The sequence below is a fragment of the Bemisia tabaci genome, chromosome 2 (assembly GCF_918797505.1).
Source record: "Bemisia tabaci chromosome 2, PGI_BMITA_v3".
In the NCBI taxonomy this organism is placed as follows: Eukaryota; Metazoa; Arthropoda; class Insecta; order Hemiptera; family Aleyrodidae; genus Bemisia; species Bemisia tabaci.
This window is the reverse complement of record NC_092794.1, coordinates 71,216,795-71,244,657: the sequence shown is the minus strand read 5'-3', so window position 1 is coordinate 71,244,657 and position 27,863 is coordinate 71,216,795. Positions and strand designations below refer to the sequence as shown.

General features: G+C 38.2%; 1 protein-coding gene across 5 annotated transcripts in view; it reads right to left on the bottom strand.

Annotated features, from left to right (window-relative positions):
• Positions 1 to 26,932, bottom strand: part of UGP (UDP-glucose pyrophosphorylase) — a 35,480-nt gene extending 8,548 nt beyond the window's left edge. Inside the window, exons 1-5 of one of the 5 annotated variants that reach the window (XM_019043910.2) lie at positions 26,641 to 26,932; positions 24,363 to 24,407; positions 4,256 to 4,492; positions 3,099 to 3,281; positions 415 to 620 (exon numbers count right to left, since the gene is read on the bottom strand). In XM_019043910.2, the coding sequence (XP_018899455.1) occupies positions 415 to 620; positions 3,099 to 3,281; positions 4,256 to 4,492; positions 24,363 to 24,407; positions 26,641 to 26,691 (722 nt within the window). In that variant the 5' untranslated portion in view covers positions 26,692 to 26,932. Of the gene's footprint in view, positions 1 to 414; positions 621 to 3,098; positions 3,282 to 4,255; positions 4,493 to 11,489; positions 11,684 to 16,022; positions 16,068 to 20,908; positions 21,014 to 24,362; positions 24,408 to 26,640 lie in introns of those variants that run through there. The other 4 variants (XM_019043912.2, XM_019043909.2, XM_019043913.2 and 1 more) reach the window with 4 other exon arrangements.
• Between the last annotated feature and the right edge of the window lie 931 nt (positions 26,933 to 27,863).

Genomic DNA, 27,863 nt, shown 5'->3' with positions numbered 1-27,863 from the left:
ATAGATGCTCCTTGAATATGAAGAGCTTTTTTTAAACTTAACTTTTCTGCTTGTTACGCGCTTTTTATCATTTTCTGTAAAATTCTGTTTTTACAAGACGTGTCATTCTTGAACTGGCAACTGAATATGAATAGCTTTTTTTAAACTTAACTTTTCTGCTTGTTACGCGCTTTTTATCATTTTCTGTAAAATTCTGTTTTTCCAAGACGTGTCATTCTTGAACTGGCAGATTCAATTATTGTGCAGCTATTTTGTGGCTTTTGGTTTGATTAAAATTGAGAAAACAGGTTATACACTTATTTGTTCCTAAGCGTGTAAGTGATACTTGCCTCATTATGATAACACCCGAATAGGTGAGAAATACCCCCAACTTTAATTAAATTAAATTTTAGCTAAAAGGTTCAGACTACTTACGCTTCTAAATTCTTTTCAACATGACAGTCTTTGGGAACAGGCATGAGCGACTCTTTCTCTATTCTGGGAAAACAACTTTGACTAAATGTGTAGATTTCAACTTGAACACCTTTGTACTTGCGAATTATTTTTTGTGTATCGGCATCAGTGTTGAAAGAGTTCATTAAAACCAAAGGCACATTAACTTTGTATGTTTTGTTTAGGTACTGCAATCAAACAAGATTAAGAAAAGTTAAAATGAATCTATGAGAATTGTGAGATTACATACATGGTGAAGGCAACAGTAAAACTGTTAACTGACTGTTTTACATGATTTTGGTGTCGTTCGACTTGGCTAAGAGGTTTGAAACAAAGTTTAGGAGCTATAGACCGTTCATTATTTTGGAGATAGAAAGTAATAAGTAAAAACTCTGCCAGGAACTATTATTTTTCATGTTTTCTAGTTCTTTCCACATTACATCTGATTATTCTCCTAGTCACTGCTGTATATGTTTCCTTAGTTACGTCTATACCTTTGTATTGTCTCTACTTGTCACCTACAGTTCCTCATGCATATTAGTCTATCATCCCCTTGAAATCCCTGTTTTTCATTCCCTATTTTCCTATATAACTACGTTCAACTGCTTTTTACTTTTGTTAAAATTATGTTTAGGAATTTTGGATTCATTCAAACTCAAACGATGTACTTTTGCGTATTGCTGGGATATAGACACATCTTCTATCAGTTGTAATGCTACAAAATTTAACTATAAATTGACATCTTTAACTTAATTCACTTGGTTGACTTGGTTTGACTCATAAGTATGGAAAAATATCCTAAGTGTTTGAAGCGTCTACACACTTCAAATACAGACATAGTTGAGAGCAGGATTTAAAAAAGCAAGTAATTAGTTTGATCAAAATATAGTGATCAAGCAGTGGACAGTACTTTTCCAAATTTATCAATATCAAGAGGAAATTATTCCGCAACAGTTTCTTTGACTCTATTTTTAACCTCAATGTGAAGAGCTCTCTTAAGTGTGGATGTGGAAGTCATTCAAGCACTAGCGTTGAAATTGTCTGAATTTTGACATTGGTTTCCTATGTCTCTCACTGAGAAGGTGCAGTGCAAGTCCAGCTGAGAGTCATTGCTAAAATGAACTAGAAATAACTTCTAAAATGATGGAGACTAAGAAAAATAGAAAGAAGAAAATCCCTTAATATTTGGGTACTGGATAAAAAATCTTTGGATAGAGAAAAAATAATAATTATGGACGTCTAGTATGACATCAGAATCAAGAGCTCTGCTCAGCATAAGGAGGAAAATAAGAGATAATCATTTTTATTTTCTTCCATAATGATTGGAAAACCACAAGATAAGATTTTGAGAATCTTATCAAACTAGCTTGTTTGTTGATACAGGTCAAAAGTCAAACTTGCAAATCAGAGTTGATAGCCATGCTTCCAACAGGTGGACGTTTCTATCATATATTTTTCTTTCTCTTTTTCTTCATACAAAGCTTCAAGACATGTATTTTGAAATTACCAATGAACCTAGCCTCCTCTGACCAAATAATTCAGAAAAATACATATAAAAATGAACATTGCTTCGGAAAATAATTTCTACTGTTTGCACGGTGAAAAAAGAATGGAAGAAATTAAAAAAAATTGTCATACTTTGCCTTTAATCGTACGTCATAAAAGGCACACACAATTTTGAAATCGTACTTAGATTACTTTCTCAAAAATGTGCAAGTACCCAGACTATAATAGATAAGTGTATATATTTTCACCAAACCTTGTCAACAGCTAAGGAGGCAGTTTATTTTAATTAGAAATCAGGAAAATTTTGGTCCCCGAAAATAGCTGATTTTTAAATTGAACAATCTTGAAGATTTTTCAAGAAAACAAAAAATTATGGTGTGAATATTTCTTTATAGAACTGCTCGTGGAGCTGGAGGGGATGAGAAGTAATTGGACCGCATTCAGCAAAAAGGAACCGCACAATTGCAATGTTGTAAAAATGTCGCTTCTTCATAAGTATATAAAAAATCTCCCAGAATAACAAAAAGTTTTTGCTTCCCACCGAAAAAATTGTTAATTTTCAAGGGAAATAATTGTGTAAATTTTAATACTGTACATATATTAAGTATTTTTATAAGTAAAGAATAAGTTGCACAGTTTTGAAAACACTGTAATTGCGCTGGCTCCTTTTTGCTGAATGCGATTCAATTAGTCTTCAGAAAAAATAAGGAATGAAATAGTTACGGATTAGACCTTTGGTACAACTGCTCCACAATCCTTATTTGGACGTATTTATGCTAAATGGAACGATGTGCATAGGGTTTGCGTGTTACATAGTTCCTTTTAGCATAAATACACCCATTTAAGACTTGATTTGACATCAATCACATTAATTTATGGTATAAAAGTAAAATATGATGATAAAATTATGATGAAACGTTGAATTTAGTTTGAAGTCCCCTTAAGGTCTAGATTACTTCGATTTTACTTGAAAACGCTAGACTTTTGATGCTTACTGTTGACACTATCAATCTGAAGCATAATACATCAGTGACTAAATGTATGTATCCTTTATTACACTATTATTCAATTTATGATGCACCAGTAACTTGGTTCAACTGTAAAGAACTAGCAAAAGGTGTCCTTATCACTTCTTGGCTGTTGCAGATCAGAAAACTTACTTCAATCTGTTGGACAGTAAGATCTAGGAACGTAAGATCACTCCGGACAGGAATTACAGATTTTGGACCCCTGCAACCCATGGATGTTCCAAGACCACCATTTAACTTGACAACTACCAATTTTTCCAACATGTTCCGGGCATCTTCTGTCGATGGGGTTTCCAATGATGCATAGTCTCTGACCTAAATTTTTGCAGATAAAATGGATAATTAAAACTACGGTAGTGAAGATTAAGTGAATTTTCCATAGAGGAAAGTTATTATGTAGTGCAAACAATGCAAAAAAAAAAAAAAAAAAAAAAAAAAAAAAAAAAAAAAAAAGTTCTTGCTGTACAAAGAGAGGTTTTAGAGGATTACAAAAGATACTTGGAAAAGAACAAAATTAGGAGACGGACTGGAATTACGTTCCGAATCTAACTATAACTTATTTTTCCTTTCCACCATATTTCCATTCGTCAATGATGGCCACAACTATTTTGCTGGCTAAACCAGTTGATCCAATCCACTTGGATTTTTTTTTTTTTTTTCATAATAATAATACCTCTCTCAAACATGTATCTCTATTTGGTTAGCTGCTTGACAGGACGTTGTATACGGTCTCCTTCCAACAGTTTAAACGCTGATTCCATACAAATTTACCTCGTAATTTTTCGCAGATAAGGAGCAAAAAAGCAGGATAAGAGAAGGCTTACCGGCACTTTCAGCCAATAGCTTTGAGAAATTTAAAAAATAAGAGTCTGAACGGCCGTGTGTCAAAAACTTTCCTTATTAATTTTTTTTTAAGGGAAACCAATTTGATGGCTTCAAATTTTACCAGAATTTAAAATTCTTCACTTATTGTTAGAGAAAGATTATCACAAGTTCAGTTCAAAATTTGAACACGTAACTTAAAAACTGACCAAAAGTTTTTCTTGATTGTTCTAAGAAATTTCTTTGCTCATTCAAATATTTTAACAGAAACTTCATAGAAATATTTTTGTTCCTTTCCTTTTGATGAAATAGACATACCTACCCATGCTCGGATATTTTGAAACAAAGCAGCCATCGACATATATTTTATTGAAAATTTGATAAATATTCACTACATCTTTAGTTACCTACACTAGGATATTTAAAATAATGGAGGGAAAAGATTGAAAATGTAGAGGTTAACGTACCGCATTTTCAGGAAGTTTCTGAATATCATTCCAAGAGAGAGATGGACCTTTCTCTTGGAGGTACCGTTCAAATAGAGACGAGAACCCATCCAACTCCTTTTTCGTGGCTTCTCGCTGCGCCTCAGGCACCGTTGAAACTAACCGTTCAATATCGTTTTTCATTTGTTCCAAAGCGTCACGTTTGGTGAGGTCTTTGAATTCTTGCGAACCTGAGGGAACTCGTTGGTGGCCTCGCACCTGAAAACGACAACATACTGATGAAAATTTGGAGACCAATACCTAGATATTTAGTAACATTCAGTTGAACGTGGAAAGCCAACAAAAAAAGCGAAAGCTGTATGTGACGGAATATTGTAGTGCTTACGTCTACATTGAACAGGGAAAACATGAAAAGGAAGGAGAGTCTGGCTAGAGATACAGATATTTAGACCTTCCATTCTACTTCAATGGCTGACAATCTTTTTCGCACGAAATACATTTGTGGTAATTTTTCCGATTATTAGTCCAGGTTCTTATGTTCAAAAAAAGCTTCCCGTGGAACGGTAAGTGAAGCAAGTGTGGAAAATATCTTAATCTCTTCATTTTGATGCGTAAAAAAAGAATTTCGATGTTGTCAAGCTCAATTTTGCGTCTAACCCCCCAAAATCAAGATGGCGGCCAAAATGGGGGCTCGGGGGGTGAAAATTATGGAATTTGATTTTGATGTCATGATTGGGGTCAATTCTTATGTAATTTTGGTCGTAGAATCCGAATTTGAGGTCCAAAATACTCTCCGACCCAAAGGGATGCCCCAAATCCAAGATGGCCGCCAAAATCTCCAAGATAGGGTCAAAACTGCGATACGTATGTAAAAGTGCCAAGTAGGGTGTCCTTGGTAGGGTTCTTTGGGTCGTAGATTTCACCTATGATGTCAAAAACTTACCATGGATCCATTGAAGCCCAAAAAAATCAAAATGGCGGCCAAAAGGGCTGCCGTTGCGGGGTGAAATATTTTGTTGAGACAAATATCGTCGAATGAGGTGTCACTGTATAGGTTTTTTGGGTCGTAGATTCCAAAAATGAGGTCCAAATAACAAAATAAGCTGATAGAAGTTCTCCAAAAGCTAAAATGGCGGCCATAATGGCTGCCGCCCAGGCATTGAACGCGTTTGAACAGTAGGGTGTCCCATTTTGGACGTTACAAAAAAAAAATTGCGAAATCCAACAGAGATACCTGCCAAAAGGTTGACTCATAGTTAGAAAAAAAAGCACAAAAAAATCTCAGGGTCGTAGCTAAAGTTTGAGTGGTCCCGCAAGGTACTTAAGATGTTTCACCGATTTCTCATCTTGGCAATCTTGGCGATCTTGCAGATTTTTTTTCGGTAAATGCAATCGAGGTAAAAAGTCGCAAATGCGGATAATGAGACTTCTGATACTATATTTTAAGAGAAAAATAACGGTTTGGACCCTCGAGGATCAGAATCCCTCGTTCTTAGCTCTCAAAATGCAAAAATCAGCGATTTTAGCATTTTGTAGTCAAACCGCTGCTCGACCGTCGCTCGACTTAAATGTCGCGGCATTTGACGCGCTGTTTCACAATGATCCCATTATAGGAGTAAAAAGTCCTTCAAGTATGTTCATTAGAGGTGTAAGAGGGTCACTTTGGCCAATTTTTGTTGCTTTTAAACATTGAGCTCATTGTTTAAAATGTTTTTTTTTTTTTTTTTTTTTTTTTTTTGTTAATATAATTTTCCTGTTTTTCATCATTTTTTAAAATGGTTTAAAAAGGGCGAGTCATCTTACACCAAAATTGAACTCCTTCGGCGAACAATGTACATAGATGGTCAAATACTTCCTCTAAAAAAGTTTTTGGATTCAAAGCCTCCCAAAAAAGCCGATGTTGCCATATTTTATCCCCGGAAAACACAAAAAACCGAGTACCTATTTCAGTATTTAGAGGCTGTTCCTCACCGAGCTCATTGAGCTTTCAGCAAACCTTGAATTTTCATACGTTATGACCACATTACTAGTGATTATGTACATGTGTTTATCTATACAGCCTCCCACCGCGGCGCGACGTTGCCACATACCATCGATAAAATTCGATAGAAATCTGCGTTTCCTTAGATTTCAGCCATTTTTTCGGATATTGCACATGGAATACTTATGTAAAACTTAAAATGCAGTATTCAGAGATGGAAGGGGATCATACCTTGTGGCAATAATCATTATTTTAAGATCCTGCGCTTACTGACGACCCATTTCTTACGAATTCTAAGCATGATGTTTGTGATGTCTCCTAATCTTAGGGAGTGCAAACTCCTTGAAGGACTTTGGGAGGGTAGAGGAATTTCCACTTTCCGGTTTGAGAAAAAAATGGGGAAATTACAAGGCAGCATTCTTAGCAATCGGTACCCGTCCAAGAGGACGGGGGTGGGGGGGGGGGGGAGGAGGGCTAGGTTTAAGGGTGGGCAAAAATTCAGCATTGAGCACCCGTGTTTTTGAAATGTGGCACTGTTTCGTTTTGGTCCTCAGATCACGGTCAATGTTTGAAAGTCGCATCCTCGTGCACAAACATCATGACTAGAAATCGTAAGAAATGGGTCGTCAATAAGCGCAGGGTCTTAAAATAATGGATATTGGCACAAGGTATGATCCCCTTCTATCTTCACGGAAAAAACGAGTTTAGGGTTGGGACCTGAGGGGCAGGGCCGGTCTTACACTCGGGGTAGGTAAAATTGCTTCACCTAAACATCGAAGGGGCAGGCCCATGCTGAAGTTAAGGTTCAGCCCTACCTGCCTCAGGGCCCAGTCCTACCTGAGGCGGGGCCGAGCACTAACCACATAGGGCTGGGCCCTGGAGAAGGTAGGGCTGCGGGTCCTGAAGAAGGTAGGGGTGGACCCTGCAATGCGGGAAGGGGCGGGCCCCCTAAAAAAGAGTTCGAGGATGTTACTCTACTTGTACGAGCATATTTCGCGCGCTCTATGTACTGTTCTATGAAGTACTCACACATTGCCGGTAATTTCGTCTTTTTTTACCAATTTTTGACATTTGTTTGGCTTATTTGAATTTTTTTAGGCCCTTAACCGTCCGAAAGCAATTGAAAAAAGTATATCAACCAAAAGTATATATCTTCAGCTTGAAGTATAAAACAAAAAAATCAAAAATTGGAGAGACTGTATTTTGGATAATTCAGTTTGAACATTGAATGGCATTTTCTCGATGGTATGTGGCAACGTCGCGCCGCGGTGGGAGGCTGTATAGATAAACACATGTACATAATCACTAGTAATGTGGTCATAACGTATGAAAATTCAAGGTTTGCTGAAAGCTCAATGAGCTCGGTGAGGAACAGCCTCTAAATACTGAAATAGGTACTCGGTTTTTTGTGTTTTCCGGGGATAAAATATGGCAACATCGGCTTTTTTGGGAGGCTTTGAATCCAAAAACTTTTTTAGAGGAAGTATTTGACCATCTATGTACATTGTTCGCCGAAGGAGTTCAATTTTGGTGTAAGATGACTCGCCCTTTTTAAACCATTTTAAAAAATGATGAAAAACAGGAAAATTATATTAACAAAAAAAAAAAAAAAAAAAAAAAAAAAAACATTTTAAACAATGAGCTCAATGTTTAAAAGCAACAAAAATTGGCCAAAGTGACACTCTTACACCTCTAATGAACATACTTGAAGGACTTTTTACTCCTATAATGGGATCATTGTGAAACAGCGCGTCAAATGCCGCGACATTTAAGTCGAGCGACGGTCGAGCAGCGGTTTGACTACAAAATGCTAAAATCGCTGATTTTTGCATTTTGAGAGCTAAGAACGAGGGATTCTGATCCTCGAGGGTCCAAACCGTTATTTTTCTCTTAAAATATAGTATCAGAAGTCTCATTATCCGCATTTGCGACTTTTTACCTCGATTGCATTTACCGAAAAAAAATCTGCAAGATCGCCAAGATTGCCAAGATGAGAAATCGGTGAAACATCTTAAGTACCTTGCGGGACCACTCAAACTTTAGCTACGACCCTGAGATTTTTTTGTGCTTTTTTTTCTAACTATGAGTCAACCTTTTGGCAGGTATCTCTGTTGGATTTCGCAATTTTTTTTTTGTAACGTCCAAAATGGGACACCCTACTGTTCAAACGCGTTCAATGCCTGGGCGGCAGCCATTATGGCCGCCATTTTAGCTTTTGGAGAACTTCTATCAGCTTATTTTGTTATTTGGACCTCATTTTTGGAATCTACGACCCAAAAAACCTATACAGTGACACCTCATTCGACGATATTTGTCTCAACAAAATATTTCACCCCGCAACGGCAGCCCTTTTGGCCGCCATTTTGATTTTTTTGGGCTTCAATGGATCCATGGTAAGTTTTTGACATCATAGGTGAAATCTACGACCCAAAGAACCCTACCAAGGACACCCTACTTGGCACTTTTACATACGTATCGCAGTTTTGACCCTATCTTGGAGATTTTGGCGGCCATCTTGGATTTGGGGCATCCCTTTGGGTCGGAGAGTATTTTGGACCTCAAATTCGGATTCTACGACCAAAATTACATAAGAGTTGACCCCAATCATGACATCAAAATCAAATTCCATAATTTTCACCCCCCGAGCCGCCATTTTGGCCGCCATCTTGATTTTGGGGGGTTAGACGCAAAATTGAACTTGACAACATCGAAATTCTTTTTTTACGCATCAAAATGAAGAGATTAAGATATTTTCCACACTTGCTTCACTTACCGTTCCACGGGAGTACATAAGAACCTGGACTATATCGTATCGTTGCTGCACAAAATCATTTTCGCACGAATAATTTTCCGTAGTAGGTATGTGGCAACGTCGAGAAAAATATGAGGCATATTTAAGAAAAATGATGTTGCCAGGTGTTTGAGATCTGATTTGTGCGAACATGATTTTGTGCGGCAATGATAATCGGAAAAATTACCACAAATGTACTTGTGCGGAAAAGATATTCTGCCACTTCAATCGACTTGTGACAAAAGAGAATGAACCAGACTTTGAAACTCAGCTTGCGCCCTCTCTAAATTATCATTTGAGGGGCTTCGAGGACAAGGCGCGTGGGTGCCGTTTTTGCTATTTCCAGAAATACGTGTTAGAAGTTTCGAAATTACACGGAGCCTTATGGCGGAAAGAAAGTTCAAACTGACTTTTTAGCGTTTAAAAAGTAGAATTTGAGGGCAAATTTTTCACAGAATATGCATTGTGACTATTTTTACTTAAAATCATTGATATCTCAATTTTTGCAAAAACTGCACTCATGCGCGCCTTGTCCTCCGAGCCCCTCACTTATTGTAGACACCAATAAGAATTTCAAGCATACATCAATTAAGATATTACTCTAGAAGAATGTATCTATCTATACATGATGTCACAGTTTAATTTTTTTAAATATGTATGCGCCGTGCAATGGCGTGGCGTGAATGGTCGATTATCGATACTTCCCCATTTGAAGCTGTGGCAAAGAATCGATTATTAAAGCGTTCGCTGCGAACACCCTGTCGATCGATCCTTTTCCATGGGTTTACATAGCAGATCAATCGATATATTGCAAAGCACGCCACGCCACTGGTGCCATGCTAAGTAAGAACGCCATATGAGCCATCAGGCGTCGCCTCCCATTCGACAAAACCCAAATTTTCAGGAAAATTTGTGAATTTTCCTCTTCCGATTTCTCAGCGGATTTCGTTCGTTATACAATCTAAGAAGCCTGTAATTTTCGAGGAAAAGTATTCATACCTTTCTCCAAAAATACATATTTTCAAAGAGGAAATTTGGCAACATTCGAATGCTTAAACGGCGTTTTTACTCAGCGGTAGATCAATGGCGTGGCGTGCTTTGCGATACATCGATATTCCCCCATTTGAAGCTATAGTAAAAAATCGATCATTAAGACGTTCACTACGAACACTGTTTTTCGATCGTTTTCCAAAGGTTTAAATGGCAGACCAATCGACAAATCGCAAATCACGCCATGCCACTGCGGTAGATGTGTAAATCAACATCATTAAGAGGCAAAAGCTACAATAGGAGTCCTACATTTTACTGGATGCATCCTAAAACATTATGTAATAAATCTCACTTTATTGCGATTTCGACTGAGCATTTTCGTTTAACATGAACTGAATATAACAAATCAAACATAAGACACAAACATGGAATATTTTTGACCTTGGACACCAGATTCATTTCCAAATTTTCACATTGACCAACCATGCCACATGTTACATGCACCTTCAACCGCCGACCCTCTATCCATTCAGAGTTTCTAAGATTTTGAATTTTGTCTCTCCTTCTATGCCCATTTCATACCCATGCATTTATATCTGATACTTACTCATTATTAACACACATTACACAAACCTTTACCCTCATTCCTCCCCATGATTTTAGTCTTCGGGGGATTTTGAATGCTGTCACTCATTTTCCACGAGTTGTTACATGGACTTCATGAATGTTTAGCTTTGACTCTGGGTTAATAGGGGCATTTACGGATTAGATCTTGTCTTAATTTTCTATTCTTGTGCCTCTATTCGATTTCTTCTGGTCTTGGGGCACATCCTATCATTCTGATTATGATTCGACTTCACAAAATTCTCATTTGCCTGTTCAGTAAATGTCAGTCTTATTGTTAGACGCTTGTTTTAAGACTAATAATAACAGGGTTGACACAGAAATTAGAAAATAAAATTCCCTGACATTTCCCTGATACATTTTGGTGAAATTCCCTGACAATTGAAGATATGACAAGTGGTTGAGAAGAATAATAGTTGAAAATGGTTTTCAGACAAAATTTGTTGTTGGAAATCTTAAACCCAATCTAGAAAGCAAATAAAGGTGATTTAACAAATTTTTCCTCACATTTCCCGGTTATCCCTGACTTTTGAAAATTCCTTGCCATTTCCCGGTTTTCCCGATATTCTCTGACTGTGGAAACCCTGTAATAACATTGTTCGGCTAATTGAAGCAGAGGAAAATAAAAACAAAAAAAATAACCGTTGGACGAAAATTCTTAGGCACTGAGGAGAGCACCTGTTGCAGTTTTAGGCGGAAGCCAGCTCTTTGACCGGAGGTCATAGAATTGGCCTCCGCCCGTTTATTCGATCTCAACTTGTGTTTTTTCCCAAATTGTTTGGGACTTTCATCTTTTGGATCGCCGTTTCCGCGTGGCGGTTTGAATCGACAGGAAGGTATTTAAAAAGAGGAATACAAAATGTACACACCTTCGACAAGACGGGATTTTTACTAGGGTTGTCATCCTCCCCAACGTTGACACCTGACCACCCTTGAATTACCATTTCGATTACGATACGAACACGACGCTAAAGAACTAATTACGATAATCAGGCTGCGCACCACCCACACTAACCATTCGCGAAACGCGGCTCGAGTCCGACTGCTTTGGAGAGGAAATACGCGAGAGGTAAAAAACAACAATAGTGGCGTTAATCGGGCGAGATAGATAACGCGCCGTTATCATACTTGCTGGAGAGCCTTCTTTTTTTCCTTGCAGGCCGCATCTCTTAGCGCATACCCATCTCATTCCATACATCTTCACTCAAACCGCAGAGTTGAGTCTTGACACAGCCTGTGGATTTGGCCTCTGGCGAGCCGAATTGGGTCATGCCTTGACCTATTCCCGATAGACGGAACTTGCGGAAAATGGCAACATTGGAGACATTTTAAAGCCAGGTTCCCCTAATTGCAACGAGGAAAAAGTTTAGTTGCACTCTTAAAAATCCACAAGTGAAAGTGCCGGAGTCTATGTGGCGCCCAAAAACCCGGAGTGATAGAATACGAGGTGAAATCAACACCATGAAAAAAGCGTATGACACTCCACAAAAAGAGTGGATTCCACTCCGTAACAGTGTAAGTCACTCCGTGTGGTGAATAGATTCCGCTCCGCGTTCATATCACTCAGGGGTTTTGGGCGCTATATAGACTTCGGCACAGAATATTTACTCCAAAATGTTTGATAGTGCGACTTAACAAATGTCACTGAAACTTCTGGGAGGAAGTTTGCTACGTTCTGCTACAAGAACATTCTGCTTATCATGTTCACTATTTTTAATTTGGATTAATATTAATCACCTAAGCGATAGGGGTACTGGTGGCGCGGGACTTATGGATCACTCTGTATGTCATAGGGGATGCCAAAAGTAGTTTCTTTTGATCTAGGAGCACTCACAAATTCCGAGTCTATCTCACGAGTCTCCGTTGTCAGTTTGGCCAAAAGGCATAGGACTTATGAATCACTTTGTATACCATGGTTAGCATGGCTTCTCATGTGGAACCACGGACACTATTTTCTTTAGGTAAAATAAGTATCAGTCTTCAAATGGACTCGACTGCGGCCATTTTTTTTAAAATTTTCACTGTCTAGAACATTTTTGAGGGGTATTTGGGGCACTTTTTTCGTGTGTTCTTACACACTTCAATTTTAAAGCAAACGCGTTAAAAAAAAAAAAAAAAAAAAAAAAAAAAAAAAAAAAAAAAAAAAAAAAAAAAAAAAAAATCCGGCGTAAATTCCGAGACAAAAACAAAAATCTGATGATTTTGCTTTCAAACAAGGGTTCATTTTTCTTCATACAATCTACATGAAAGGCTCGTTTCGATTAGAAATAATTTTTTCTCGAGGATAAATGGACTTCATTTTGCAATTAGAAATTATAAAATCTGCCTCATCCGGAAAAACACTCATGTGCACAGAGAGACTAACGGTACATACGTTGTTTCTAAACTGAGCACGAAATTGTAGTTCCTAGTTGCAAAATGTAGTCCTAATCGTCCAGGACAAGGTTCCCAAAATTTTAGGTCTCAATCAGCGGTCTGTGAATAATACACAGGACATTATCAGAAGATAAAGCCTTTTTTAATCGGTTGAAAAGTTTCTCACTCGCGGTTATTAGTACATTCTACCACAGATTCACAATTCACGAGCTGATCTCGATATCTGGGGTGAATGAAATGAAACTTTCCGTTGATAAGTATGGTCGGCGTGCGACTCAAGTGATCCCCATCAAAATTAGCGGTGATCTCAGCATACGCTTCATCTCACCACTTATTTCTCTCCGAATAAAAGGTTTCAGCGAGCCGCAACTGTTGCAATTCTATGAGAGGCAGACCACTTTAATCATTTACAGAAACCCATTTTGTTTTCCCAATCTCAAAAAAGAAGAACTATAAAAATACATAGTTTCCGATTATACACTGTGCATCCTCTACGAGAGGAGAAGGGGAGTTACGAGTTGCATTCGCCCAGAATGTATTGCATGCGCCATATTGGTTGTCGATAGCACACAAGGCGTGGGTGCAGGTGCAGATATGCACCTGATGATGGTGCCATTGGTGCCTATGCTATCTCTATTTTATGCCCCTATCTCTATTTTAGACAGCGATTTTTCTCCGCGAGGAAGGAACTGACCCGTGTTTCTCGAAAGGGAATAAAGTGACATCGGCTGCTACCCGATTTCTCTGTAAAATGTATTTTCTTTCCACAAGAACGGATTTAAGCCTCTTAAAAATCGCAGGGAATTTCTTCAACAACACAAAGTTAACTTCCTGAAATTTTCAAGAATATAAATACACATTCTCTCATGTAAAAAAAACAAGTTGTTCCATGAAATGAACGTGTATCTGCAAACGGAACTGTAGACAAGTGGGAAAGACGGGGTGTGCTCTAGAAAGATAGAAACAATGTTAAAGTGGGCGTGATTTCCTTTGGAAAAATGGAAAAGCGGGATTTTACATTCTGCCAAACGGAACCATGTGCCGACTGAATGTGGTACTCATGAGCCGTGGGAATGGCAAAAGAGCGTTGTGGACAGGGCTCATGAGTTAAAGCCAAGCATTAGCGACAACGGAGACGGCTTCGTTACCGCTGACGTCACTGGCGCTTCGTAGTTCCCATTCATTCTTACGGCCCTCCACTGACGAGCACAACTCTCCTTTCCCATCTGCGACACCATAATTGAAATTGATCGACAAAGCGATAGATAAAAAACACATTAGGAGTATAGAGCGATCCTATTGGCCAAAGCGGGTGGTTATCATAGACTAAAAGGAAAAATTATGGACTAACTGTGGGGTCTCTAGTCGGTTGCTGTTAGTTAGTCTATTATTTACCTCCTTTGTCCATTGCAACTGCCCATTTCAACCAATGGGATCACTCCATACTCCTAATGTCTTCTTTGTCTATCAATTTCAATAATAAGCCCGCTGTCTCTGATTCCATTTGGCAGAATTACGTCCAAATCTGGCAATGCTTCATGTCACTTGAGTACCTTCCGAGAAGCAGTACCCAGCTGAGGCGTCGAACGAATCAATTAAATCAAAGAGGGGAGAAAAATCAGTCAGCTGACGAAATGATTGGAGTCGACCCCAAAGCCCAAAAACAAAAGAAATCAACGAAAAAACTGCATACTGATAACCAAACGAGATAGATACGGATAGGTAGCCTGCACTTTTATCAAAGGATCGAAGTTCAGCGAATTATCGAAAAAAAACCCTCACTCACACAACCTTGCCGGAAAAATATAGCGGATGGTACTGAGCCTCGAAGTGCTCGTAATTTCTAGAAAAAAGCAAAAGTGAACTGCATATCGTGGCGTATTCGACCTTATCTGTAAACTGTACACTTTGACGAACAGAAAACTCAACAATTTTATTTTAAGACCCCGGATCACTCTCAGCGGAAACCCGAAAGAGTATTTTCTTTGATGCTAGAGACCATGCCTAGGTTATAAAACTTGACATTAACATATCCTTACCGCGGCCTTATTATTGAATCTATATCGATACGACTATAGACAAGACATAGTCCTGTCTAAACTATGGAATTTCGATGTCTTGTCGTGCTGCTTTTAACTTCAAATAATCGGCCCGCTGAGGTGTTCCTAATTTGGCTTTCATTTTTATTTATTTCCAGGAAGAACCGACCAGCCTTTACTTTCTTCTGGGGTTAATACATCGTCTTCGTCAATAGACAAAAATACGGCAAATAGACTCTAAAGACAGGGCGTTTTGCAGGTTGGTGGCATTGTTTTTCTTCCATCAACTGACCTGTATGGATATAGGTCTTGAATTTAACGGGGAATTCCTGTATTAGGAATTTATGTAGAAAGGAAAATTGTATATCATGCGATCAAAGAAACATTTTTACTGTGTAAAACAAGTTAAGTTAGAGTAAGCAACCATATTATCCAACATTTATGTTATTTGTTTTTCGGTGGTAACTTGATGAATTTTCACGAAATTTCGAGTGCAGAGACTTTGTCGCACATCATTCTTATTTACGTAAAGTTTGTCGGGCTGTTTTCCAACCTCTAACGAGGCCTGACAAATTTTGAGACAAGAAAAAATGTTTTGTGGTAAAAGCAATAAAGCGATGTTCAAAGATTCTACATTGGGATTTAGAACCACGCGGAGTCTTTTTGACAGGAACCTATCAGTGGCGTGGCGTGAATTGCGATACATCGATTGTAATGCCATTTTAACCTATGGAAAAGGATCGATAAACAGGGTGTTCGCAGCGAACACCTTAATAATCGATTCTCTACCATAGGTTTAAATGACATAACAATCGATAAATCGCGATTCACGCCACGCCACGCCACTGGAACCGATAATGTGATCACAGCTGTCATTGATAGATTTTCTAAAGTTTACTGGCACGAGGAGGGGCGCATTGCAGTAAGGGCGGAAATCTTCGATTCGATACATTGAAACAACGTATCTGAAATAGACATATTACCTACCTGTTCTTTTAGATATTCCGATATTTTCATGAATTGAATTGAAAGACCCTTTTCTTCTTTCTTATACGAACTAAGAAGTAATTAGATTTCGCTTCGACGAACTTACTAACTTCAGAGAAGCGAGAACTAGTAAACTAGATGGCGATTGAATCACTCACAGGAAACAAATGTCAAGACCAGTCAAAACTGAACTAGATGCAATGGGCAGATGCAAAATTATCAAACAAGTCTACCAAAAGTGATACGACTCTGAGTCAATGTAACACGTTTAACAAACAAAGTCACCGGATCTTTCACCGTGGAAAATTTCCACCCTGATAGAGTATCCTGAGACATCTTCTCCACCACAAAAATCAATTTTAAAAAAAGAAGAAAAGAAAGAAAAATAACAACTTTCACTGTACTTTTACAGCTCACAACTCAAAGAAACTAATAAAGTGTTCCTCGAAAAAATAACGTTATCATCTTCGATCGGTCGCAGCAGTCCTAATTTTCTAATCATAGGCTTTTGAAAAATTACGGCGCGGCCTTTCAAGGAAGCTCAATTTGTGTTAATTCAACACTTCTTCCATTCTCATGCTGATAATTTTTTTTTTTCTTTTTTTTATGTTTACGTTCGATCGCGTTTTGCCCACGCCTCACTGACGGTCACTAAAATTGCTAGGAGACTATAGATAAGACGTCTTATTCGGAAATCAAATTTGACTAAAATACTGGGATCACTTTGATGGTGGATTATCCCAACTCACTGTCAACCTCTCTTATCTCTTCTTCCTCCTCGACACAACTGACCATTAAAACATAATTCCCTTTGAGCTAAATTTTTCAAAAAGAGTTTAAGCTGACGAGCTGCCGAGGAAAACGGAACGTCATCAAAAGTTGATGAAATCAAAAGAAAAACGTATGGAAAATTGCGCATTTCAACGACTACTTCGGCCCTACAGCTTCGTCACTGAATGAACAACCCCTCGATGCAGAAAATGCGTAAACAATAATTAAAAAGAAGACCTTCAAAAGCTGTCGGCTAATAGCAGCGCAGCTCATGAATGAATGAAAATCAACACAGTTGCCCAACAAACATAATAATTTTGTAAAATTATGACGAATAAGTTTATAAATGCATAGAAATGAAAATAAGAGAGCCGCCTATGGTTTACATGAACAAGAACATTCTTACATGGGTCCACGCATAAAAACAAACATACCCAGATAAAACCGTCAAATTTAGAGGAAGTTGGTTAAAAAGGCTTTTTCGGAAAGTCAACGATCCAACGAAACTTGGGCGTTGCAAATTGAGGTAATTTTAATTGTTATGGCCGAAATTCATTTTGCACTGAAGGATCTGCTCAAGAATGCATTCTACGATAGCTTAAATACTAATCAATGCTAGTTTTTGGTGGATGATTATGCAACAAAGAGACCTTATTTTGGTCTCATTTGAGTGCAAAAATACCCTCCCTCAAATTCATCATCAACTGTGCATCCACTGAAAAAAAATCCCTCAAAACTCTCTTTTATTTCAAAAAGGGCGCAATTTTTGTTTTCGTTTGTTGTTGAAAATAGTAAAAACATTATTTTACTAGAAATCCTTTTCATGACGAGGGAAATTATCAGTCGTAGAATGCAAAAAAAAAAAAATGTCAATTAGAAGAAAAATGAATTCGTCATAGATGACAAGGTTGCAATTTTTTAAAAATGAAACATTCGTTTGAATTACGAAAACGACTCTTTCATACACGACAATTGTGATTAAGTAAAAAAAATCCGCACGGAAAAAAATAAAATCGTAGAATCAAAGGACGATGTCTTCTACATAGGGTTAAAGACACTTTCTTTGACCCTTTTTTCTGTGTGACTACGACCTTGCGATTCACTTGACATTAAAACACAAGATAAAGAGAGGAATCTGACAACTGCATTATGTATCAAACATGCCCCGTGCACAATATTCATTACTCATTTGTTATTACGCAATGGCTAACCAGCCAGCGAGAGGAGTGCCAATTCAATGTTGCCGATTATGCCTTGAATAAAAATATCTGTGAATACATGTATTTCGCTTGTATGAATTTATTTCAATTTTGAGATCGCATTTTTGCTGTCGCGAGACTGAAGAATTCACTCACTAAATTAGACAAACAAATTGAACTCAATGAAGGCAGGATTTTTTTAGAGGAGAATCGTCGTGTTCGATACTGATAAAGAAACTGAACTCGAATACGATGTTTCTCCTTTAAAAAATCCTTCCTTTATTATGTTGAATTTGTTTGTCAAATTTGGTAAAAGTGAATTCTTCAGCCTCGCGACAGCAAAAAATACGATTTCAAAATTCGATAAAAATGACAAGTCGCTGAAAACATGGAACTAATCGATGGGGTAAATCGCATGTTGTTCTGACACAAAATAAGGCGGCCATCGAATCACCTTAAGTAAGTATCCTTCAGAGTTCACTCGCGAAAGCTCTTAAATTGCAACGGAATTTTGGATCGAATCCAGGCGCGGACACTTAGGGATGCAAAGAAATTTTTTCTTGCTCTTTCAGTTCTTTAATCTTCCACTGCACCATAAATTCACCCTTTTCCTTGAACATTTATTTTCGCGCGATAACTTTTTATCCCACTCTTCTTCTCTCGTCAGATGTAAATTTCCGCGATTTTTCTACAATTTCACAGAAAACTGACTATTTTCATTCCAGCGCGAGCTGATTTTCCTTTTTTTTACACCCTCCCGTTGAATTATCGGGAAGGTTCTGCTTAATTCAACACCACTCGGATTCAGCTTAATTCAACACCACTCGGATTGCCGTGGAGTATAGGTTCAGTTTTAAAATGAGGCAAATTAATATATATATACATATATTCTGCGGGAAAATGGATGAAGCTGAATGGCCTCTCAAAAAAAAATCATCAGAATAACGAGGGTGTGATTTTACGCGATCGCACTCTTTTAAAATCGGGGAAAAAGAACTAGAATTTGACCGTGTTAAGCCGAAAGAAACCAGGCTACATCAGCCATTGCAAAATTTAACTGAGTAATTAAATATTGTACAAGTAAAAGTTTGCGCGGACTCCTTTGAAACTCAAGCTATTTGCTGCGTACCATGCAGAAAATTCACTGAAATTTTCTCAAGAATACGCACAACCATTTCCGTTAAAAAATTTAATTGTCCAGTTGAATTTGGCAATAGCTGATGTGGCTTGGTTCCTTTCTGCTTAACGCGATCCAATTGATCGTTTGTGTTTTATTGCTCGGAGGCATCACGACGGCTCAGTGTAAATTTTGACAGACAATTTGGCCAGCCGCCACCCTCTAATCTGCCTTTACTGCATCCTTTATAGCCGTACTAAGGCAAAATGACGCATGAACATTTAAGCGCTGCCAAAATATCTAATCCCAAAGCAAACGAGAAAACGTTTGCACTTTTTTCTGTAAAATTTTCAGAGAATATTTCCCGCAATTTCTGTCAATTTTGTAAACATGTAAGTAACAAGAAACATCTTGATCATTTCGTCTTTGACATAATAATTCATCGAAAAAAAATCGGCAACGTTTGTATACTCTCACGGCGTTTTTTCTTGTCATTACAGTGGCGTGGCATGCTTTGCGATCTATCGATATTTCCCCATTTGAAGCTGTGGTAAATAATCGATTTTTAAGGTGTTCGCTGCGAACACCCTGTTTATCGATAATTTTCCATAGGTTTAAATGGCCGATCAATCGATATGCCGCAAAGCACGCCACGCCACTGTTGCCATACTACGGAAAAACGCCGTATGAGCCTTCAGACGTTTCCCGATTCCCTTCGATAAAAATCGAATTTACCGGGAGAATGTTGAATATTTGTCTCCAAATTTTTCAGATAATTTTGTTCGCACTTTGATCTAAAACATCCGAATATATCAAGGGAAAAAATGAGTGACTTTCCTCAAAAATACATGTTTTATCCGAGGAAATTTGGCAACTTTCAAATGATCATAACGGCGATTTTCCTTAGCATGGCAAGGCAGTGCTGAGCACTCCTATTCTCAAGTCCTGAAATGCTTCATGGGTTGTTTTTTCATGGTTTATTACATTTTATCGCGGTCGAGATTTTTACAAAAAGGCATTGACGCTTCAAAAATCGATAAAAACGACAGGTAGTTGAAAGCATGGAACTAATCGATGCGATATATCGCATGCCGTTCTGACTGACACAAAATATGGCGTCCATCGAATCACCTCGATGAAATGGATCGCATTTAGCAAAAAGGAACCAGCGCGATTTCAGTGTTTTCAAAATGTGAAACTTCTTCTCTTTTAAAAATACTTATGTGTACAGTATTATAATTAACACTATTATTTTCCTTCAAAATTGACAATTTTTTCGTGGGAAGCCAAAATACAATTTGGATCGTACTTCGCAAAAAGGAATCAGCGTATTGTAAAATTAGAGTGTTGTAAAAATTTAACGCACGTTAGCTGACAAATTCCAACTTACTGTTGTAAAAATCTGCTTCTTCATACTTATCTAAAAATCCTCCGAGAATAGCGAATAATATTTGCCTCCCACTGAAAAATGTTTCATTCTATGGGATATTAATGGGATAAATGTTTAAAATGTACATGCATAAGTCATACTAAAAGAAAAGAGGAAGTTTCACGATTTTGAAAACATTGTAACCGCACTGGTTCCTTTCAACTACATGCGATTCAAATGATGCGACCGTCCAATCATCCCCATGGTGTGTGATACCAGCGTGTGGGAGTGTTTGTTTTTTCCCTTTAGAATTTGCTACCTACTCCTACTACCCACATTTCGAAGCTTAAGCTACTCCGTTCAGCGGTTTAACCATTCAGGGTTGACACGCGACGTTCATAAAAAGATAACTGGGGAAAAATAATTATACCTGGTCGATATCGTCAAAGGAGATTCTAGATTTTCGTTCACTTGCGTCGCCATCGTGGGCCGGACGTAGGAGCCCTCTCGGATTTTGCATTATGACGACAACTGCGAAACTGACGCAAAGAATTTCGGATTCCTTGATCATCGACTGAGCCCTCTCCGAGATGAAAAACGGTGAATCAAAACTGAAAATTTTGATTTCTACGTTTCAAAACTCGACCGCCTGAATGAAAATTTAATTGACACTAAATTTTCCGTGACAGCTCGGACGACGGACCGTCGAGAAAAGAGTTTATCGGTCGGGGAAAAAAATAACATCTCCATGGAGAATATTCCTCTGAAAACATATGATCATTACGATCCGCCTTGAAAAATAACCGTTTTGAGTCCTTGAGCGTGAGATTTTAGGTTTTCAGCTGGCTGATTATTGAAATTGATAGACAACTCGATCGATAAGAAAACAGCGGGAAAATGGAACGATCCTGCGCGCCGATTATTGAAATTGATAGACAAAAAGCGATAGACAAGAAAACGGCGGGAAAATGGAGCAATCCAGCGGCTCGATTGTTGAATTGTTATCGAATGATCCTGACCGATAAATCCCTATCCTAGAAATGCTTTGTATCGATCAAGGTCATTCGATATCGATTCAACAATCGAGCCGACACTCCTGTAGATGGAAGCGGGTGGTTGCATCTGTTGCATCGGACAAAGGAAGTAAGTATGATAGACTAACTAAACGGCAACCCACAAGAGACCCTACATTTAGTCCCGTTCTACAACAACCACACATTCAAACCAATAGGATTGCAGCATTATCCCTTTGCCTGCTTCATTGTCCATCGCTTTGTCTGTCAATTTCAATGATCAGCCCGCAGGTTCCTGACGAACGATAGCGGCTGGTTTCACCGATTTGCAGTGGACTGATTGTTGAAATTGATAGACAAGGCGATAGACAAAGAAGAAAAATAGGATATGAAGGGATCCAATTGGTGGTTGCAATAGACAAAGGAGGTAGGTAATAGACTAACAAACAGCAACCCATGAGAGAATCTCGACTTAGTCCATCATTCCCTTATCCAACAATAAGTCGGAGCTTTTCGAAGCCTATGGAGACTACTTGAGAGGCACTTGTCAGTGGCGTGGCGTGAATTGCGATGTATCGATTGTTATGCCATTTAAACCTATGGTAAAGAATCGATTATTAAGATGTTCGCTGCGAACACCCTGTTCGTCGATCCCTTTCCATAGGTTTAAATGGCAGACCAATCGACACATCGCAAAGCATGACACGCCACTGCGGCACTTGTCTCCGATGATTGGACTAAAATCACTCATCCATTCGAAGCGATCCAACGAATGGCGGGAGATACAAATGAAAAAACGAGGAGAAAAGGTCAGAAACCAAGACTCAAGGGCAGCCAGGTCAAAGTTCACGCCAAACATTCGGATGATAACGCCGCTCAAACCCGTAGCAATGAAATACGTATGACCCACTTACATGGACTAATTACGCGCTAATGAAAATGGCTGATAACCACAAGACGTATCTCAAATTCATTGAAACGCACTTTGTGCAAAGGAAAAAAGCGCGAGAGTCATGGGAAATAAACGACAATGAGCGCACAATTTACCGAGATCCTCCCCCGTTCCCATCCATTCTCATCTTCTAATATTAGACAGGATGGAAGACTTCCGGGCTTAAGGAAATCAAAATATCGAAAAGTTCATGAATCTTGAGCAGGGTGTCTAGGTTTTTTTCCTTTTAGGAAATCCTGATTTTTGACTGCTAAATCCTAACCAAATCCTGATTTCTTGCGGAGAAAAATTAGGCAAATGTAAGTAACTTCACAAAAATATATAGGTAGGTTAGCTCTAAAAAAAAAATCCGATCGGACGGCCGATTTCACTCAAATCCTGATTTTACAACCGATTTTTCCTCAAATCCTGATAAAATCGGGATTAAATCCTGATTGACCTCAAATCCTGATAGAATCGGAGGAATCGGGAAAATCCTGATGCTAAACACCCTGTTGAGTTATTTGTGCTTTAACTTTGATTACTTACTCGATCAGATTACGATTAAGTTGAAAATGGGTGTCTCTATATGAACTGAAGGCCATTGATGAGGAGCCTAAGGTTTGCGATGGGAGTTTCTTAATGATTCACCCGCCAAATAAGGATTTCATGAAGACTGGGGGGCGCCGGCGCCCCCTGGCCGCTTCGCCCCTCCCTCCGAACCGCTTCACGCTTCAGGTGTTATGCGTTAATCTAATCATTCTATATTATAGAGAACGATAGAGTATGATGTGAGCATATTTGGGATAGAACATTGAATTTTCTAACAATTACAATGTTAACAGCGTGCGATTTTTCTAGAGAGAGATTGAAACAAAGAACGAACCAAAGAATAGAGCAAGAAAATGAAAACAAATAGAGTAGAAAACTAAGAATCATGTACAGAAAACAAAGTGCTTATACAGAAACAAAAAGAAAGCAAGAAAAGCTACACCAACAATAATGCGTGAATTATTTTCGTGTAAGTGGCACAACCATCGGTTTCGGTGGTTCGTCCTTGTTGTTATCTATCTAAGGTATGGAATCTGAGGTCCTCAGACCATTAAAACTTCCAAATAAAAAGGGTATCTAATCAGCATACCTATCATTATTTCATTTTTCACTTTTTTTTTCTGCTCAGTTAAATAAAGAAGTGCTTCTTTTCCCTTTGTTAGTGTTTCACCATCTAAGTACATTAAATTTTTTCATAAAAAATAGAGTTACCTACTTCCCGTTTTGAGAGATTTGAGGCCAGTTTGTGAAGACAATAGACGCATTTAAGTTTTTAACATTTTCACATAATGGCAATAAAAAAAAAAAAAAAAAAAAAAAAAGCCAACAATAATGACACTGCGCCTTGATCGCAGCTCCAACTTCTATGGGTAGAATAGGGAAAATTGCTAACTTGGGAATTTTTCATCTTCAAATTATTTAGACTTAACCTGAGGAAAGGTAAGCACTTACATAGAGCTTGAAAACTGAATAAGGACTCTCTCCTTGTCATACTCAGAGTAATAGAGCTGGTTTAAAATTAGCAGACCATCAGGTATTATAAGACAAGATAGATTTTTTTTATGCTCGCATAAAAGTGACCTGAGTTTGGATTTTTAAAGTAGGTATGTCTGCAAATCAATTGGAGTCCACTACTTTTCTTCTAAATTGTTGTTCGATGTTCAAAACCAAGTTTTCAATTATTTTGCTGGTTGTGCCACCTTTTATTTTCCCTGCAGATAGAAAAGTGAAGTCACATTAAAAAGCACTATTGTCTAATCTACACATCATCATCATGTACCTACAAGTACACATAAACGCGAAATATCACTAAAAAGTCGAAGAATTGATAAAGCAGAATATAAAAACATGTAAAGCTAAACATGTTTACTACTTAGGTAAAATGGTACCTTTCTATAAAATCGAGGTTGGTCAGGGCTGTCAGTTGGCGATACCTAGAACATCAATTTTGAGATGAGAGAAAAACTTTAAGATGACAGCAGTGACTGAATTTAGAAACTTGAGCAATACCTAGATCCTGAGTAGATGATACTTTTGGTCGCAACAACATGTGCATGAGGAATTTAGTAAGGCTTGTTTTTTTCATCTCTTCTTACCTACCTTCACCTTTCTTTCCCTTCTTCTTTTCACATTTCTTTCTCTTCTTCAGCCAGAAGTCATATGTTTTTGATTTTTCGGCAGTCTAAAATATCCAAAAATGTCATATGGACCAAGAAAATTAGTAGTCCTCGCGAATTCCAAAGATGGCACTTTACATAATCCTCTATTTCAATGGAGATTAGATTTCTCAGGAAAAAGTAGGGTCAGGCCTCATTCTGTCCCTTTATCAACAGTCAGTTGTTTCCATAAATTTGAAGAGATCGCAATTTTTTCCTCAGCTAAGCAACTTGCCAAGTTTATGGATCAAATTGTATCAAAATATTCTATGAAACGGGTAGATTTTTTCCATAGAAAATAACCACATTAAATACTGGTATAAAAGTTGGAATGCATTTTGATAAAATTTTATGAGAGATAAATACATGTTTTTCTTCTCCAAGAAATCCCAGCGATTTAAATAATGATTTTTCATGTTTGTTTATTTAAATTAAAATGTGCAGGCAAGCTCATGGTCTTACTTATTAATGATTACAATGATGCAATCTCAAAAATCTAATGAATGATTGCTTGCTGATACTCAAAATTAATGCGCGAGTCTAAAATATTTGCTCGGATACACCTGAATTGCTAAACAAAAATTCCAGCGCTAATTTAGAGAAATTTCTTTGGCTATGAAAATATATAGTTTAATCTCCACTTTTTCAGAGCAGATAACTGGGGTCCTCTATAAGTAACTGACTTATGATAAAAAGATAATCAAAAGGACAAATATATGTAACGAAGCTTACACAACATTGAGGCTTTAGGCCTCTGAAGATACGAGAACACTTTGAATTGATAGAAAGGCGCTGAAAGAAGGCAGGGACGTTGGGGTAGAGCAAAAGAAAGCTGAAATTGTCTGTAATGAGCATGTCAATGCAGCGCCACTCAGCAGACAACTAAGAAAATATCAAGCGAAACATGACTTTGAGACTTGCTTATAGTCAGTTTCATTCAGTTTCCCCCTGTTCCAAGTAAACGGATTGCCATCAAGATTCCTGACTCATCGATGGACAAAGTGCAAGACGACGTACCTCTATTGCCGCCTTTCAAAATTTCCACTCCTACCTTGTTTTTTCCAGGAGAAACAAGCCAACTTAATGGCTTGAATTTACATAGAATACTTGTTCTGCTATTAGGGAGGAGAAAAAAGGAAATTTTCAAAAAATTACATTGGCTAGTTTTCCGAAGAAAACGTAAAGCATGACGAAGAGTCTGCTACATTGTAAATGGATATACCTGTCTGGTTTTGAACTTTAGCCATAGATATCTACTAAAAGTATAATTCTCAGGAAAGAGTGTGCTGTGCTATTCTGAAAGAAAATCAGAAGTTGTAAAGATACCAACTTAAGTATTCTCACCATTGTAAAAAGAAAATGTTGCAACAAAAGAGATGCTCCTTAAAATGAGAATCAAGTTGAGAGAGAAAATGGGTGGATCCCCAAATATGCGAGTCACAGAGCAGATAAGAAAGACAGCAACCTCACAAGACCACCTTGGATGGGATGAACTATGTGTATAAGATTTCTTAATTGAAAAATAGCTCTGCACAGTTGAAGGACTAAAAGGAGAGTTGCTGATGACAAACAGCCTTGAGGAAACCTTTAAACGTTTAATGTGCTAAAGGGTAAAAAAATTGATTTGGACTTCCACCCACAAATCTTACGAGTGAGCAATTCATCAAGCTAGAGGGCAGGGAAGGACTGGCCCCCTTGCCAAATTTGAATTGAGTAAAATGATCTTAACTACATCGGACACTTATCAAATAAGTATGTAGACTCCGCAGAATCTTTCGGTGACAAGATTACATCATTCATTGAAAGTGAGCATGGCATTCATATAGACAATTTGGGCATCAATTGATCATCAGTGAAGGGGAGAGAAAATATAAAACAGGAGAATTGAGTGCTTTAGAGAAAAAAATCTGTTATCTATTCGCCTTGCACTTCATTTGATAGTCCGCATGACGTTCCAACTGATGCGGGAGAGAACTTGACTTAAAGCGAAAACTAAGATTTTTGTACTTACAGCTTTTTCAGCGTGACCGAGTAAAAATTCATCGGCGATTTGAGACGTCATTATGCAATCTTCTATTATCACAAGTTGTTAGGATGACGAGTGATTGGACTGAAGCTCCAGCCTTGATTTCTTCTCCTTGAATGGTGAGGTACCTCGATCAGGAAACGAGAGTCCGATGACAAACTTTCTGCAGCCAACTGATGCACCAAAGGACAAGAACACTCGAGATACGACACACCTCTTTCCACGCTTCTTAATCTCCGATTTTGATATGGTTTATCACGACCAAGTCAGAAAAACAAAAGATTTTTATCAGCACACCCCGGCACGGAAAGGTAACTGACACGGACAGTTGATGATAACAAACTGCTATGGCTCAGGTTGGAAACCTCATCTCGATCGAAACTTATTTGGGAAAAAACACACACTACCGAGTTGATCAGGGAATAATCGGATAAACTGACCCCTCAGCGAAGCGAATTGCAAAAAATAACTTTTGTGTTATGATTATTTATAGGTTAAGGTCATAGGTCATCCGAGGGTAGGGGTTTTGCCAAAGACATAAAGACGGAGGGCTAAAAGCAAAAAATGAAGCTTCTTTTCAACCCCCTCTACTATTGGCTAGAGGATTGGCGGCGAAATCGGGACAAGTTGGAATTCAAATATAGGGCGGGAACTGAATAAAATAATTGCGGAAACAAAGTATTCTAGGTTGATTTTTGCCCAAATTCACTTACCCACTCATATTTCTTTAACTTTAGGTTAGCTTTGGTCCGTCGTCGACCGATTAATTTCATTTGGGAGTGACGGTCATCTAGAACTGTAACGACCTGTTTGAACCTGCAGAACCACCATGAGCAGAAGAAAAACTAACTTTATCTGAGATTACTGCCTATTACTGAGCAAAAGTAGGTGTATTGTATTAGGACGCAGACCGAACTTTCTTAATATAATCGTTTTAGGCATTTAAAACACGTTTAGAAGAAGAAATAAGGAAAAATCAAGAGGACAAGTTCAAATCAAATTTCCGTTTGCCGCCATGGATTCCCGCGCTCATTTACACACTCACACAAGCACCCAGCGCCAAACCAGGCTTCACTTTTTCCCCGTGCTTTTAGATACGAGCACTCCGTCTTTATGTCTTTGGGTTTTGCAGACAGAGTACGGCTAGAGTCCAACGAACTACACCTCTAGAATGGCCGACCAGTGTCAGAGACCCGGAACGTTTTGAA